This window comes from Panthera uncia, chromosome D1 (assembly GCF_023721935.1).
Source record: "Panthera uncia isolate 11264 chromosome D1, Puncia_PCG_1.0, whole genome shotgun sequence".
NCBI classification, from domain to species: domain Eukaryota; kingdom Metazoa; phylum Chordata; class Mammalia; order Carnivora; family Felidae; genus Panthera; species Panthera uncia.
This window is the reverse complement of record NC_064808.1, coordinates 47,939,195-47,955,625: the sequence shown is the minus strand read 5'-3', so window position 1 is coordinate 47,955,625 and position 16,431 is coordinate 47,939,195. Positions and strand designations below refer to the sequence as shown.

Below are 16,431 nucleotides of genomic sequence, written 5' to 3'. Positions count from 1 at the left end.
CAATTATTAGCTGGAATACTTTTGAAAGAGACACTTCCCCTCATCAAATATTTGGCTACCCAGAGATACATTTTATCTAGGACAGAGAGGATGAATGCTCCACTCAGCTAATTAATAAACTTAAGAAGGCACAGAGACATGGCCCTGGCACAGCCTTTGCCATGAAGTGACCCTGTCAGTGGGCCACGCCTGGGACTCACTGGAACAAATGGATAGTAGAACCCTAGAGAAGAGCAACTGCTTCCACCAGCACCAGGTCTCAGTCCTTTGGCTGAGGCTATGGTGTTCATGTTTCCAAGCCTCCTCTGAGGCTGGATGTTGTCTCAGGAATAAGATCTGGCCCACTGATTTTGAGAAGCAGTGATGTGCACAACTTCCAAGACACAGGGCTTTTGTTTCTGTGTTTTTTCTTTTCTGAACCAGATTTTATCCATGCAACTCTCTTCTAACACCATCCCATTGACGTTACTGGAACACATACATGCATGGAAGAAATCTAACAATGACTTTGATTCAAAGCTCATACTTAAAAATATGGAATGCTTCACGAATTTGCATTTCAGAAGCAGCAATGTATACAACTCCCAAGACAGAGGTTTTAAATGAAACTGCTTGCCCTCCACTTCCTCTCTCTTTACCCTTCCTCCAGGCAGGCACACAGATAAGCTACTGGTCAACCACTTCAATCCCTGGTTGAATCCTAGAGAATGGTGACACCAGAACTTATAAAGAACCTGGGTTCTTAGATAGCCTCGAACAGAAGAGCCATCTACCCACCTTAAACTGCTTGTTTACCTCTCAGACTGTCACCTGAAAAAGACTTCTTGCTTACCTCTCAGACTGTCACCTGAAAAAGAAATACATTGCTATTTTTTAAGCCCCTTTATTTTGGAGTCTCTTTTGTTGTTACAGCAGTTGAGCCTGCACTCTTATACCAAAAACAGAGCATTATTTGCCCACTGGACCAAAAGGATATTCCTAAGCTTCCTGGGCTTGCTGTACGCTGGGTCTCCTGCTCTGTAGGTTCAGCATTCATGGAGAAATATTGTGGAATTGTTATAAAATTAATAGGGTTAAAACTTAGACACTGGGTATTTATTTAGACTTTGCTATTTTTAATTTTTTGGTACTTATTTTTATATCAGGCCCTGGATTAGGCTCCTCCTTTACTGCCTAGTGGATAAAATAGTACATTGGCCACATGTGCAAGAGGAACAGGTCTGCTATAGGCCTGCCTGTCAGGACAGGACTTGCTCTGGGGAGTAGGCTTGCTGTAGTTGCTTGCCATGGAAACTGAGGAGGTCAGAGTGGACAGGCTGATGTCCCTGGGACCTGGAGAAAGATAGTACTTAGAAAATTAGTAAGGACAAACACAGAAGAAAACTCAGAGGAGGTGTGGATAAGGTTTCAGGTACTTGGGCCAGTCTGGAAAGGGATAAGTTTAGAGAAGACTTCCAGGTATCATTTTAAATATTAAAAGTGATGATCATCCTTCCTTGAAACACAAACTTCTCTGACACCACATCCTCCTGGTTTTCTTCCCGCATCCCTGGCTTCCAAGATAGGGAATATTGAAGAAGAATATGTTAAGGGTGCTAGGGACTGACTAGTATGTCAGGTGACATTGAGACACCCAAGTGGAGGTGTCCAATAGACCATAGGACATGTGGGTCTGGAGCTTGGAGAGTGGGTCCCTGACTTCACTAGATTCTCTGAGATTTCTGCATCAGTTAGGGTGCTTAGTTCCAAGTAAAAGAACCCAATTCTGGTTAATTTAAGCAGAAAATGAGTTTCTTAAAATATTTGTTTAGAGAGTTCATAGAGCCGTTGGAAAGGCGAGAGAACTAGGAGCTAACTGGTCTGCTGTAGGAACCATCCCTGCCATCAGGCACCAGGGGCTTCAACTTGTTCTGCTGCTCTTGCTGCCATGAAAACCTCACCTACCTGCAACCAATACCACCACCAAGTAGTCTCTGTGGTCCTTGAGCCACCACCCCCCCCCCCCATGCTTATTTTAATGACTACCATTAGAACTGTATCCTGGCTACCAGGGACATGGTAAATCAAGATTTTAGTACATTTAGCTACTGTAGTGAGGAGTTAGCTCTTCCTCTCAAGACTCCTGAAGTGGGGAATTCACCCAAATAGGAAAGGGGTTCAGATTCTATGCAGTTAAAATGAATGATGAATATTCAGAACAATGTCCTTACACCCTAAATGGCTAGACACCACTGGCGTAGAGTGGGCAGAGAAGACAGCTAAGTCTAGGTGACTGGGGAATGGCACTAGATAAAGGAACATTCTTGAGGTGTTCATTGCCTAGAAGTGGTGGGCACTCAGGTGGTTTTCCCCTAACTCCACCTCAACCTCATTGCCTTAATTTTGAGGAATGGGCTGTGTTCATTCAATAAGAAGCAGAGAGCTGAGTTCTTCCCTAGAGAGAAGGCTTCCCAGTCTATTCCCCACCTTGGGCTCTTAATGATGAGGCAAAAAGACCATGAAGTAGGTTCAACCATTGCTACTGAAGAAACACTCCAGGACACAATTATTGGTAAAGAAAAGTGTTATTTTTTAATTTGTTCTTGAATGTGTAGGTCCTTTTAAGATCAGTGACATTTCCCTTTACAATATTCCTCCCTCCTGCCCCCAACCACTTTGGATCTAATGGCCACTTCTGAAAAAGGCCTAAGAGGAATTCAACCTGGATATCCAAGAAAGAGATGCAGCTTGAGGAATGGGTATACAGTTCAAGAAGCAGCTCAAAGCTGCTTTCCTCAAAGCACCTCAGTTTGGCCTATGAGTCCTTTTGCCCTATCTTGGCCAAGACTCCCCAACATTCCCTTGTTCCCTGTGTGGCCTGAGCTTTAGAGTTAGAATCAGTATCACCATCTTTCCAGCTATAAAGCCTCTGAGAGATCCCTGTTTTCAACCCTCCCCCCTCCACCAACTCTATAGAAGGGGAAACTGTACCCAAGGTCACATGGCTCATAACTGGCAGAGGTGAAATTTAGGTGTTCAGCATCTCAAGTCACGTAAGTTTCTAGTATATTTCCCCACCTCCAAGAAAACAACCACCATCTACCTCCAGCTCTAGGAACAACTGGAGCAAGCAGGTGGTGGTGATCAGATGGGAAAGACCTGGCTAAAGAGGCCAGGATGACCTCAGCAGAGCCCCAAGCAAGTGATGAATCATAGCACTTCTCAGTTTTCCCTCTACCAGAGTATTACCAGTATTACTGGTGAGTATTACACTCACCCCTGCCAGGATCCTCCTCCTGGTTAGGAGCTCACTGAACCATGCATGGCAACATGGTATACCATGATCCCAAGTGCCTCTAACTTGTACTTGGGAGCTGCCATCAGCCTGGGAATCCCATTTATCAAACTGTTTCTTGGTAAGGCTCAATCCACATTCGTGGGCTGATTTAGATGGGACCTCTTGGCGACTAAATCTAAAACCTGTCTCCATCATGCACTGGGAAAAACAGAGGGAAGGGCTCACAGATGCTGTCCTCCCTAGAGAGTTCATAAACATGACTGGCATGGGGAGAACTGAGTCCAGGAGAAGAAACGGACTCAAGGAAAATGGGAGACTTAGAGGGTGGGGAGCAGAGAGGCTGTACTTCCTCCTGATGGCCCAATTCCTGAAGGGGAGAGACCACAAAGCGCTATGGATGTTCCCTTGTCAAGATTTTAAGGAAAGCTCAGCCTGTGTGGCTGAAAGGTAAGAGAATAATCCAGGGACCTATGGTGTCATAAAGGCCATGTGAAGGGGCTATTTCAAAGAGGAAGTGGTAGAAATGCTGTGAAGTGGTGTGAAATGCTGTGGAGAGTTCCAGACAGCTGAGGACTGAAAGGTCTTCTTTCTATTTGGCAATGGGTGGTCACTGGTGACTTTTATGAAAAACTGTGGAGGGTTGAAGAGCGACTGAGAAGAACTAATGGAAAAAATCCTTTTTTAAAGAAACTTGGGAGCTCCTGGGTGGCTCAGTCAGTTGAGCATCCAACTTCAGCTCATGATCTCGTGATTCGTGGGTTCGAGCCCCACGTCAGGCTCTGTGCTGACAGCTCAGAGCCTGGAGCTGTCTTTGGATTCTGTGTCTCCCTCTCTCTCTGCCCCTCCTCCACTCATGCTCTGTTTCTGTCAAAAATAAATAAATGTTAAAAAAATTTTTTTAATAAAAATTAAAAAAAAAAAAAAAGAAACTTGGCTAATAAGGAAAATGTATAAGGGGCAACATACCCTAAGCGTTTTGCTTTAGTCTTGGGGAGACCTTTGCTTGTTTGTAGGCTATGTGGAGCACCAGTGAGAGGGAAGTTAAGACCCCAGCAAATGGGGCAGTGGATGAGGGGCAGAGCAAAGTCTTGGAGGCCATACAGCAGGATTCAAGAAACAGAGCACCCAACAGAAGCAAAAGGGAAGGATGTGAGGAGGGATGTAGACACAGACAGATGGGAAGGAGAAAGGAGCCAATGGGCAAGGAGGTTCTTGCTTTAGGGACTTTTCTGTGAATAGGCAATGAGGTCAGTCGTTGGCTGAAAGCAAAGATGAGGGGCGTGGACAGAGAGCAACGCAATCACATCAAAGATACCCATTCAATGCTGACAGCCCATCTGAGGGTGTCAACTCTGAATCTGTCATGTTTAGCAACCCAGGAAGACAGAGCAGCAAATAAGCTGATGCAGAAAATGGAGAATGGTTGGCAGTTTCAGGGGAAGTTTTGAGATGGAGAGGATAAGAAAGTTCAGGATGCTGATAAAAAAGGTCAGTGTGTGATGGGTCACAGGTTCAGGGTAGGGAGAGGAAGCAGCCCACCAGGAGAAGGCTGAAAGACTGGGAGAACAAAGAAAAAGAGAGAGAGGGTCAGGAAACTGAGCTAAAGGAGCAGGCATTTAAATAAACAGCAGGGAGGGAGGGAGAAGCAGAAGAGGAAGCACAGGGCATGGTGATCCAGAAGGTGTTGGGGGGTTCAGAAGGGAAAACTACAGGGGGCATCCTGGAGTCAGAGAGGGAGCAGAGCGGAGCCCAGGAACAAATAAGGAGGGGTCTAGGTCTTAGGAGCAAGGCAAAGAGCTGTCACCAGAAGAGGGCACAGGGAGCCAGAACCCACCGAGTCTGATGGTGAGGACTGCCTGGCACAGAGCCTACAGAGGGCCCAGCAGCTGCCACTGTGGGAGGAGGACCTGCAGAGGGTATAGTTGGCAATTATTAGGAGTCAGGTAGGGCCAGCCTGCCCACGTTCTGGAAGAGGACTCTGCAATTCATCCTGCAGCAGTGTTTGCACTGAAACCCCCCCCGCCTTTGCCTCCACTGAAGCCGCTTGGCTCTCCTGTTTCTCCCACGTCCAAGGAGCTCAACTTCTCCTCTAGGACTGCATTCTATACTGTGAGGCCCCGGAACTTGCTGTATTTCCATTTCATGACTTTGTCAAGGGCCAAAGGACTTGCCTGACTTCAAAAGGGGCCATTGTGGGAGTGAGTCAAAAGCAGGAACAGCTCAGATGTTAAGGAAGAGCCACTGAAGTCAGTCACTCAGCTAGCAGCTTTTTTTTTTAATTTATAAAAAGTCATGTTCTGTTTTCTGCATGCAAAACAAAACAAAACAAAAACCATGACACAAAACATTGGTGCTAAGTACACAGGAAAAGCCTGGGGGAGGGCAATGGTGTGGGGTAAGCAATGCAGGGGTGGTGTGGCAGGCCATGGCCTTGCACCCTTGCAGGGAGGATACCCTACATCTGCTCAGGTGCCAAAAGTGGGCCTCTCAGCATGCAGGGTCTCTGCGGTGGGAAAGGAATACGTGACTCTTGACTACGTTACTACGATCCCCTGGCCCAGCAGGCTATACCCAGCTAGGAGCTTCATGAATAAAAGGGGAGCTAAGCATTTAGCCCCGTATTTCTGCTTTATATTTGTAGTCTCCGGTTGGTCCTGTGGAAGGATCTCAGTCAGGTTTGAGACTGTCACAGCCCTCACCTGGCTATCTGACACAAAGCACCATGATTCTCACTCAGGGAAGGTGGAAATGGGGGCCACAACACAGGAAAGATGACCTAGAGCATGAATTCATGAGGTAATTACAGAGGGAACCTCGCCAAGTCAACTAAACAGAGAAAACGATTCAAACATTGAAAGGAAAGTGGCCAGAGCCTAAGCCAGAGAGTCATGTGAGCCCCAAAGAACAGAGGGCTAGGTCTAAAGATTGCCTGGCTAGTGAAGCACGAAAGACTTAGTTACCCCAAACTGGGAAACGGGATTATGGAAGCCTGTCTGCACAGGAGAGCCTGGCAGGTGCTGGTGAAAGAATGGCCGGCGGAGGATGGCCTCTCAGCCTGGGTGGCGAAGGAAATGAGCAGCACCACCGACTGACAAGGAAAGCAGAGCTTCCTCTAAGCAGAATGTTCCCCTTAACAAAGGCCCTACAAACAACAGCTTCCTTAAATTTCATCTTTTAGCAAAAATAAAGCCAAGCCACGACAAAGTGATGTCTCTGAGCCAGCCCACTGAAGTGCCAGGTCTGCAGCTCCCCCAACACCATCAGCAATAGGGTCCTTCTCAACCAAGTCCTGGCTGAGGAAGTAGCTTGACCCCCAGCATCTGCCTATGCAGCCTTCCCCAAACACCCCAACGGACCATGAAGATCCATCTCCATCTGAGATAGAGTCTGGAATTCCTGTTCCCATGGCTTCCAGAACATTTCCTTCTGCATTCTTGGAGAAGTGATGTCCTGAAGTTGCTTCAAAGTCACTGAAGGACACTGGCTTCTCACCTGTCAGTTTCCTCTTCTCTACCCTAGACAGAACTTCCCCCATGAATGATTACACCACGCTCCTGGCAGTCCCTTTGGCCTTCTCCAACCTCCAACAGAAAAGGGCTGCCAGTAGAGTCCTGACTTTTTTGGGGGCTGCAGACAGCCTGGGGGTGAGCGAGTCAGAGAACTCACTTCTGATCTTTGGCTCTGCGAACGTGGAAAGGCTGAGAACTAGGATCTCTACGACAGAGGAGAAGCCTAGCACAGCAAGCCAGTTCTGGGTCACTCCCCTTGCCCAACCCAACTCTCAGGTTTACCCAAGCAGAACTCGGGCTCCAGATCTCTGAGTGGAGACAATGAAGGGATGGCCACTGACAATCACTTCTAGGAAGGCAGGTTCTGACACTAAAGAAGAGTTATTAACCCAAAGTAAGTGGCACAGAGGACAGGCTCTGAAGTTGACATCTCCTTAAGCCTGCACGTCTGAGCCTGAAGCTGTCGGTGGTCCCTGCACAGCCACCTGGCCCCGTCAAGAATGCCATACATACCACCTAGAGCACTTTCATAGCGGCCACCTAAGTCAACATCGGGACAGGGAGCATGAGAAACAAATACCCTGAAAACCGTTAGAACCCGAATAGGCACCAATTGAGACCTATGGCCTCTGGAAGCCTCCATCACCCTGCCCAGGGCAGCTTCCTGTCCTGGCAGGCCAAGCAAAGGCAAACAGTGACAGTCTTTGGCTGTGCTGGGCCAGGGATCACAGGCCTGCCATATGTCAGAACCTCTCTCCCTTCTTTTACCCTCTTCTGGACCCAGGAGGACTTCAGATAGATACATTGCTCCTGAGCCCTGCACACTGAAAGGTGAGAAAAGTCTGCTCTCCTTAGCAGAGAGCAGTCACCAAGGAAGTTAAGTCCTCCCAAGCCTGACCAGACTTGGTCTTGTCAAGTGGACCCCACACATCTGATTTTTCTGGTAATAGGGAACACCTCCCTCTTTGCTGTTTATTACTGAAATCTTCTCTGTAGTGGATGCACTATGGCTCCCAAATGAATGTTGTAAGATGCAAACGGCAAAGAGCACTACACAGCTCGACAAAACTTGTCTCACATCCACGATCTGAAGAGAATGAGCTGAAAGGTGAGGAGGAGTGGTCAACAGGATGGGGCGCCAGCTGCCAGAGTGCTTGCTGTACCACCAGCTCTCACACCTGGGAGATGCTGCTGGCCAGGCGGAACGACATTCTTTTTGCTCTTTCATTCTCCTGAAAGAAAAAAAAATATGTGTGTGTGGAATCAAAATAACCAAAGGTAGTGCTTATTAACGTGCAAAGGCAAAGTGTCCAGACTGGGACTCCCCAGAGCCAAAGTGTTTTCCTCTGCCCCAGGAATGCAACAGCAAAACTCACTGCAGCCACTAAACATGGTGGGCCAAGTGATGTAAACAACTGGGGATGGCTGCACACAGCAGGCAGGCAGGCAAGACATTTCAGCGGAATGAAACAGCACTGAACTGTGTCCCATGTCTGCATATGTGGGACCAGACACAGATCAGAAGCGGTCTCTCTACTGTAAGCAACACCTCTCCCTCCTTCTCTACACCAAGGGGCTGAAAATATCCCTTCCTTTCTCCCAAACGGAATTTGAGACCAGGCCCTGAGACCAGGTGTTTCTCTTCTTCCGGGGACCACAGTGGAGAAGAATCAGCATTGAGCTGTGAATCGGGAGACCTGGCTTCCCACCCTGATTCTGCTGTTAATTTGCTGGGTGACCCTGGGCAGATGCATCCACCTCTCTGAGTTTCAAGCCTCAGTGGTAATGAGACTTGATGAGCCCTGCACTGCCCTGACTTCCTGTTAGACTACAGGCTTGGGAGCAAGGGTTCCTTCTGAGCACTCTTTGTGCCTCCAGCAGCTTTGCTTTAGGCTGCTCTGTACACGCTGCTTGGGTGCCCCCTGACTGCCCACCCACCGGCCCCACAACCTGCCTGCCAGCTGGCAGCAACTCTTTACCATATGTCGCCGCCGCCTCTTGGGTTGGATGCCCTCCTGCACGTAGGGGGGCCATGGGAAACCCTGCGGAGTGGAATACCCACTCTCGCTTGACACCTCCTCGGAGTCTGAGTCCTCCTGCCTTGGCTGGGCAAACCGTTTCTCCGGGTAGATCTCCTTCAACCAGCCCTCAAAGAACACTTCCAGGCAGCGGCCGGCCTCTGCAACCTCTGAGTCGGGCTGAAGGGGAAGGAGAGCAGTGATGGTCTGGCCCGTATCCACCACCCCATCTCTTCCAGGTCTCTCAAGAGCTATACAGAGAGCACAAAGCCTGGCTAGGTTTCCTGGAGGTCTAGAATGTGACATTTTCTCCTGAAGACTCAAGACCAAACCAGTTTAGTACCATCTCTTCAAGTAGAAGTGACCCTGACAGTTACCCACAGAGGGCCAACCACCAGCATTCCCCCCTTCTTCCTTCTGAGTCCACACTGAGGCCCAAGTGTGGGAGAGAGCTTTTAAACACTCACTACGGGAGACCCTAAAAGTTTCCCATGTCCTTATGGCAGCTCAGGACCAAACCTGATATCCCCCATCCAGGCATGAGTCTTGGGGTCACTGGGAAATAGAGGAGGGGGAAAACAGGCAAGACATACATAATTGAACTTCGCACAGTTCCAGAACATGAGGCGGACGTCTGACACCACCTCCTCTGGGGTGGTGTAGTGAGCTGGGTCCTTCTTTTGCAGCTTCCTCCGAATGATTGACAGGTCCATGGGCCTCTTGATAATCTGGTAGTAATGCCGAGCCTTGGGGGAGCAAAGAAGGGGAAGCAAAGCAGGAAGAGAGAAGTAGAGGTACAGAGAAGAAAGAGGGAGAGATGGAGAATGAGTTGAAACAGATGTGAAAGGACACAAGAGAACAGCAGCAAGAAGAAAAGAGAAGAAAGGAGACAAAAAGGGAGAAGGAGGAATGTTTCACTGTCAAGTCAGGTGTGGTGTAGCAGCAGCTGGGCTGGGGGGCTGCGGTGGCCACACTGAGTCGGCTAGCCCATGCACGGATTAATCAGACTTCCAGCGGCCATGCTCTGAGCCTGCCCCAGGGTAGCACTTGGACTCACACCCAGGCCCAGGGCCCTCGGAGCTGGCAGAAACAGGAAGCCTTCCTTACCAGCGGGCTGACAGGTTCATGGAAGGGCAGGCTGAGGCTATGGCAGCACAAGGACAGTACCAGCTTTTCACACTTCTGCAGAAACCAGAATGGCAGCACGTTACTTCGGCCTGGCCCCATCTCAAGAACTGAAGACAGTGACCCTGATAACTCCAGCGGCGTCAGCTCTGCCCCACAGGGCGTGGGCCAACACGTTAAGGCACAGCACAGCCTGCCAGACTAGAGGAAGACAGCTGGCAGAAGGGAATCCATAGCAAAAACCCCCATGGGCCAAGCTGTCAGGCATAGCCCAACAGTGAGATACCTGGAGAGACTTCCCATCCCCCTCAGAAAGGCCTCAGCCCCTGGCACAGGGAGGCTGCCCCAGGCAGGGAACCTTGTTTTCAGAAACCCCTCCCTACCTTCTGGTCATAGATGCTCAGGCCAGGAGTGGCCCGCATTCCAGGCTGATTATAGCGAGCATTCTCACAGTCGTACTCCATCTCGGGCTGGGTCAGGCTGCGGCACAAGGTACATACCCAGTCTCCCCTGCAGAGGCAGATGAGGCCAAATTAGGCATCAGCAGGTGGCCCAGAGCCACCTCCCCTCTCCCTCTGCTCCAAGGTGGGGGCAGAGAGAGAGAATGGTATGGGAGACTCAGTCCCTAGGCCTGCCCTGTAGGGAATGGCTTCCTAACCACAAGCTTTAAAGAAATTCACTAACTTGGGATGGAGTGAATCCAGAAAAAAATTGGATTTAGCAAGGGGCTGAGAGGGGAGTATGGGGACAAACCTGTATGTGTAGGAAGAAACTGGGAACAGAGGAAGAAAAACAGCCACTCAAATTTCAAATACCTTCCTATCTATGCATAGAAGGCACAAGGCAGTAGGGCCACTGACTCACATACCTGCAATTCATGTAGGCCCAGAGAGGGGAGGAAGCCCATTTGAGGGAGCTCTGTGGGCCTGGCCTGGAATAGTCATCCCTGGAAGATCACCCTGCTAGGCAGCCAATGGCCCTAGATTGGCACAACTCACCCGGGGAAGCTGAGCAGGGCCGGCAAGTGGCAGGAAAGGTGGAACACTTTGGGGCAGCGATCGCAGCACAGCAACTCTCCCCCATTGAGGCACACAGCGCAGAAGTCCTCATTCTCTATTGGTACAGGGGGCCCCTTCTTGGCTCCAGGGGTCCGAGGAATGAGTCTTTGTTCTTCAGGAGATGCACCCTCCCCCTCTGGTGGCTGCTGCCCCGCCAGAGAAGTGACAGTGACCTTTCTTCCCCCCAGACTTGGGGCCTGGATGGCATCAGGCATGTTGTTCTGGCTGACCTTGGAGAAGAAGTGAGTCTGAGCAGTCAGCACAGCACCAACAAGTTGTGGAGGGAGGGAGAGGAGGGACTGACAAGCCCTGGGCACCAATTTATTCCAGGCCCCCAGGCCAGCTGAGCCCCAAGAATGCTGAGCCTCCTGATATGCATCTCACAAGCCCCTGGCTGCCGAGGACAAGTCTGGTCAGGCTGCAGCCCCACTCAGACTCTGGACAAGGCCAGAGCCAGAATTCTGAATGAAGTGGAGAAAGAAGAGAGGCTCCTAAGGTGGGCCAAGCTCAAGGACAAGACAGAGCAGAGTGGTACCTTAATAGACATGCTGGAGGACTCAGTGCCACACTCGATGATCAGCAGGAAGCTCCCATCCTGCTCATTCTTCTGGGGCTTCAACTTGAACACAGGCATCTCTCCCGAGGAGGCAGCACAGATCTTGAGCCGCTCCAGTCGCACATAGGGAATCTTAGGCTCGCTGTTGAAGGGCCTGTGGCAAGAGGGACACCCCTGGGTCTTAGTGGGAGCCTCCTCTGACCCCAGCCTCTAAGTCAGCTCAACCATGATCCAACAACTGAACTGCTGCTCAAGATCTCCTCAGTACCACCCCATGCAGGCCCATGTTTCTCCCTCCCACCCCCGGCGAGCTGTTTGCTCAAAGAAGAGGGGATTCCTAAAGAGGGAGGACTTCACACAGAGCACATGCCGTCTGGTGCAGGAGCCAGGATAGCTTCCCACAGGCATCCCAGACTCCCACAGGCATTCCAGACTCCCAACCACACAGATCCTACTCAAGGGTCTAGGAGTTGAAGAAGACAGTTGCAGGCAAACTTTTGCTTCTAGTGAAGTCATCAAGTGTGCTTTCTGTGCCAACCTCCCAGGACATGAAGTTGAGGGGTGGGAGAGGGAGGTTGGGCCAAGAGCCTGTTACCTGATACTCTGGTTCCCTTTTGTATCCAATTCCAGGGCTCCTTGTTTAAAATTCTCATACTCTAATGCAAAAGACAAATACCTGTGACATACATTTATAACAACATGCCCAATACCCATACCTTCCATTCATGTGCTATTCATACCTTTGGCCACACACCTATCATACAACTGTTACCCACAGTGTAATCATTCATAATGGTGGCAATCCTACCACGGCTCTCCTTCCTGAGAGAAGAAGGCCACCTTCTTTTAAAAAGAGAAACAACACTCAGAGGCTGTCTATGGGTGAGTGTTGGGTCGGGTGAGGGGCCAGCTTCTCACCTTCCAAATGAGCTCAGAAATCTCTTGTTTCCCATATACTGGGGTTACGTGCTCTCAGGGGTCATTCTGTCCAGCCTCTGCATTTTCAGCCAAATTCTGATATTCTAGTACTGCCTAAGAATCTAGCTCATACCACATAGGCAAGAGGCTCCCGTAGCCCTACCCTGGGTAGAGCAGTAGAGCCTGTGTAGCTGGGCAGGGGGCAGTGTGGGGAGAGAGGAGGAAACTAGCATTTAGTGAGCACCCACTCAGCACCAGGCACTATCCTAGGCACTTTCCTTGGGCAAGCACAGTCCAAAAATTTGATTGTTTAAAATTCAGGTTTCCATTATTACACAGTTAATAAGAACCAATCAGTGTTCAGTTAGTCTTTCAGTCAGTGCAAAGAAACAAGGGGAAAATTATTTCATTTTCATTTATTACATATATGGGAAATAGACGGTTCATTACAGACTAAACACACATCATACACTAAACAGAAAAAGTCCCAAATTCTCACTCGGCAGTTGCTTACAAATTTTCCAGCTAGCCCTCGCCTACCACAGAAGAAGGCAAGTCCCATTTGAGAAGGGGTGTAGGTAGCTGAGAAGAGAATCAGAGCCAATCTCTACCAGTCCAAATTCTCTTTACTATGAGGCACACCATATATCCAGATGACTGCTGGGTGCAAGGCAAGTTCTTGTTACTACAGAGAAAGTCATCAAATGATCTCACTGTAGTTATTTGGCCCAGTAGTCTACAAAGTAGTTACACTAGCCCCATTTACAGAGAAAGAAATCACCTCAGAAAGGTTAGGGGTCTCACACGGGATCAAACATAAAAAGACAGAGCTGGTTTTCTATGATAGATCTACCTGACTCCAAAGTCACACATGCTCTGTTCCCTAAAATATTTTGTCAAGGCTAGCCCTTCTGGGATGAGTTTTGGGATGAGTTCTTCCCGGGAAGAGTTCTTCCTTCTGGGATGAGTTCTTCCTGCTTCCCCCACCTCTAACCCAGACCTCCATGGGAATGTTACATGGAGCTAAGTCTTGGCCATGCCTGGATCAGCCCCGGCCACAGTGAGGAAAACAGAACAGGTACCAATAAGTCAGTTCTAGAGGGAAGAAGTGAACTGAGCAGAGAGAGAGAGAGAAACACTGCTCCCTCACACCTAGAGCCTGTCTCCTGACCTCTCTGTCACCTGGGAGTGCTGAGCTCATGTTTGTGGCCAGCACAAATAACAGGCTACTGACTTGAGCCTCACCTTTTGGGTTCCGGTACTGTTGCAGAGCCATGGATGTGTTGATCACTGGGACCAGTGGGGGTTTCTTCACAGAGAGGTTAATTGGCTCCTCTAGTTCTGAAGGGATAGCCAAATCCTTGGAAGCATCCAGACCAGGGGTTGTGGAGTCTTGTCTCAGAGAGTCAGTGAAGCGGGTAGAATCCTCACTTTCCATCTTTCAAAAGCGAAAGGCCAACAAGAATCAAAGAAATGAGACATTTTTATTGTTACTGGTCATAAAGCTATTAAGCTAAGGCCAGGATAAGCTCTTATCTGCAGCGGCCACCCTTTTGCCCAGTGATGAGTAGAGGGTGTGGAATGGTATTTACCCAGGACTTACCTTACACAGGGCATTCCCGAGAGAGGGGTCAGCCCCATCTCCAGGGCACAGGCTCCCTACAGCTCGCCCAGAGCCAGGACTGCAGCTGGATCCACTTTCTGGTTGCGCGTCAGAAGCTGGAGGCATGCTCTGCAGAGGACAAGTCGCCAGACTTGGCATAGCCTGGGTGGGACCAGACATCAGGTTGGGCCTGGCCTGTGACTGATCACTTGCTAGGCTTGTGATGGCCTGGGAGGAATCACTCATCAGGCTGGGCACGGACTGGGGTGTGCCGCGCACAAGGCTGGGTATGGTCGGCAGATGACCCACTGTCAGGCTGGGCATAGCCTGGTTTTGGCTGCTCATCAGGCTGGACACAGTTGTGGGGGTGCTGCTCAGCAGGCTTGGTACCATGTGGGAAGGGGCGGCAGGCAGGCTGCTCACGCTCTGGATCTGTGGCTCTAAGGTCCTTGCCAGCCTGGTAGATGACAGCTCCATCTCCAGTGTGTTGGAAAAGCCCATGATGCTCACCGAAGTGGAGTGCTGCAGGAGCAAAGACAAGGCAGAGTCAGGCTCTTAGCAGGGAATGGGGGGGAAGGAGGAGAAAGATGCAGCCCTCAAGAGCTCCCATGCTCAGATTTCACCCTGGCCTCAGAGACTAGTAGTAGCAGGGAACTCACACAGCACATGAAGTCCCCATTCCCATTCCCCTGCACCAAGGAGGCTGGTAGAGAGGCAGGCACAGGCTGAGGACACTGGCGTGCATGTGTGTGTGAATGTGTGTGTGTGAGAGAGAGAGGGGGAGGGAGAGAGAAAAGAGACAAGACAGTGTGGAAGAGTGAGAGATAGCCTACCACCTGACCTGAGGGTGGTATGCGCATGTGTGCATGTGCACGTGCGTCACACACACACACACACACACACACACACACACACAGCCACCATTAGCCCACGCCCCTCAACCCCTATCCAGTACCTAGTCAAAGGGTCAGACTGTAGGACTGCCCTCCAGCTTCACATTCCCTTCTGACTAAATCACTAGTGCCTTCTTGTCCCTTCTGGGGGTCCTATAGACTAGTTTCTGTTACATAAAGTGGAAGGAAGTTCAGAAGGCTCAAATTCTGATCTGCCTCAGGCCTTTTCTGAGATAATGCCAAGGCTCAGGGAGCCCCAGTTAGTGCTGGGGAACTAATTCCTTTGCATAAAGCCATTCTTTTCCTTTGCATAAAGCCCTACAGTGCATTCCACCACTCAGGACAACTGTGAAATCAATGGCTTATCCCCTGTCCTGCTCTGCAGCCACAGTTCATCCCTGAACCCTCCCATTCTCTGAGCTCCAGCCACTCACACATTTTTCAGTTCCTGAAACAAGCCAAGCCTTCCCTCCACCTAGAATCTTCATCCCTTTCAAAGAGACTGCTTCTGCTCCAGGGAACATTGTCCTATCCCTGCCCCTGTCCCACTTACCCTTCTGAACTCAGCTCACCTGTGATTTTTTTTAGAGCAAAGCCTCTTTTCATTCTGTGGCCCAGGCCTGGTTCCCTCTTTTGTGTTCTCATAACTCCTTTTTATACTGTATTCTCGTAGCTGTAAGACCATTTGATTAATCTCCGTTTCCTCCATGAATTGTAAACTCTATTAGGGCACGGATTTTACTTATTTTGCTTACCCAGTGTATTTCTAGACTCAGGAGCAGTCCCTGGCTGAATAAATGAATTAATGAGCTATTTACAATTTTAAAAAACAACATAATGTGTGATTTTTTATTCTACAAATCTTAAACCAAACAAATAGCAGCTTAGTTCTATTAAAAACTGTGTCTATGCATCTCTCTAAAATAATGGTTGTCTTCATATAGCTAAAATTTATTGAGCATTTATTATATGTAAGGAAATTTGCTAAGTGTCTTACATACATTTCCTCGCTTAATCCTCATAACAAACATTAAAGGGTTGTTGTGAAGGTTAAAAGAAAGAATCCATGTAAAGATTTAGAACATCTGCCATATTGTAGGTACTCAACAAACCCCAGCTACGGCTAATGCTGCTGCAATTATTGTTATTGTTATTCTTCTTCTTATGGCCCTAATTTTACACTTGAGAAAAATGAGTTTCAGAAAGGCATCTGAAGTTTTTAATGCTACTGAACACATAATTTTGTATATTTCTATTTCTCTTTACTTGTGCTCACACACAGAAACACGATTTTTGCATATTGACCTGGTACCAGAGACCTTGCTGAAGTCACTTGGGGAATTTCTGTGAACACAAATCATGTCATCTGTGAAGAGTTAAGTTTTATTTCTTCCTTCTCCTGTGTTTTCCGGCCTTACTCCACCAGCTAAGACCTCCCGTACCAGGTCAAATAGAAGCAGCGATAGTAGCTGAA

The 16,431-nt window shown here is 49.1% G+C and overlaps 1 protein-coding gene across 3 annotated transcripts in view; it reads right to left on the bottom strand.

Moving 5' to 3' along the window:
* Positions 1–7,721: 7,721 nt before the first annotated feature.
* The window catches only part of TRIM66 (tripartite motif containing 66), a 55,319-nt gene continuing 46,609 nt past the window's right edge, over positions 7,722–16,431 (bottom strand). For all 3 annotated transcript variants that reach the window (XM_049650453.1, XM_049650461.1, XM_049650469.1), the window contains 10 exons: positions 14,065–14,586; positions 13,707–13,899; positions 12,139–12,199; positions 11,523–11,697; positions 10,928–11,217; positions 10,313–10,439; positions 9,912–9,986; positions 9,398–9,550; positions 8,766–8,984; positions 7,722–8,018 (listed from right to left, as the gene is read on the bottom strand). In XM_049650453.1, the coding sequence (XP_049506410.1) occupies positions 7,959–8,018; positions 8,766–8,984; positions 9,398–9,550; positions 9,912–9,986; positions 10,313–10,439; positions 10,928–11,217; positions 11,523–11,697; positions 12,139–12,199; positions 13,707–13,899; positions 14,065–14,586 (1,875 nt within the window). In that variant the 3' untranslated portion in view covers positions 7,722–7,958. The remainder of the gene's footprint in view (positions 8,019–8,765; positions 8,985–9,397; positions 9,551–9,911; positions 9,987–10,312; positions 10,440–10,927; positions 11,218–11,522; positions 11,698–12,138; positions 12,200–13,706; positions 13,900–14,064; positions 14,587–16,431) is intronic.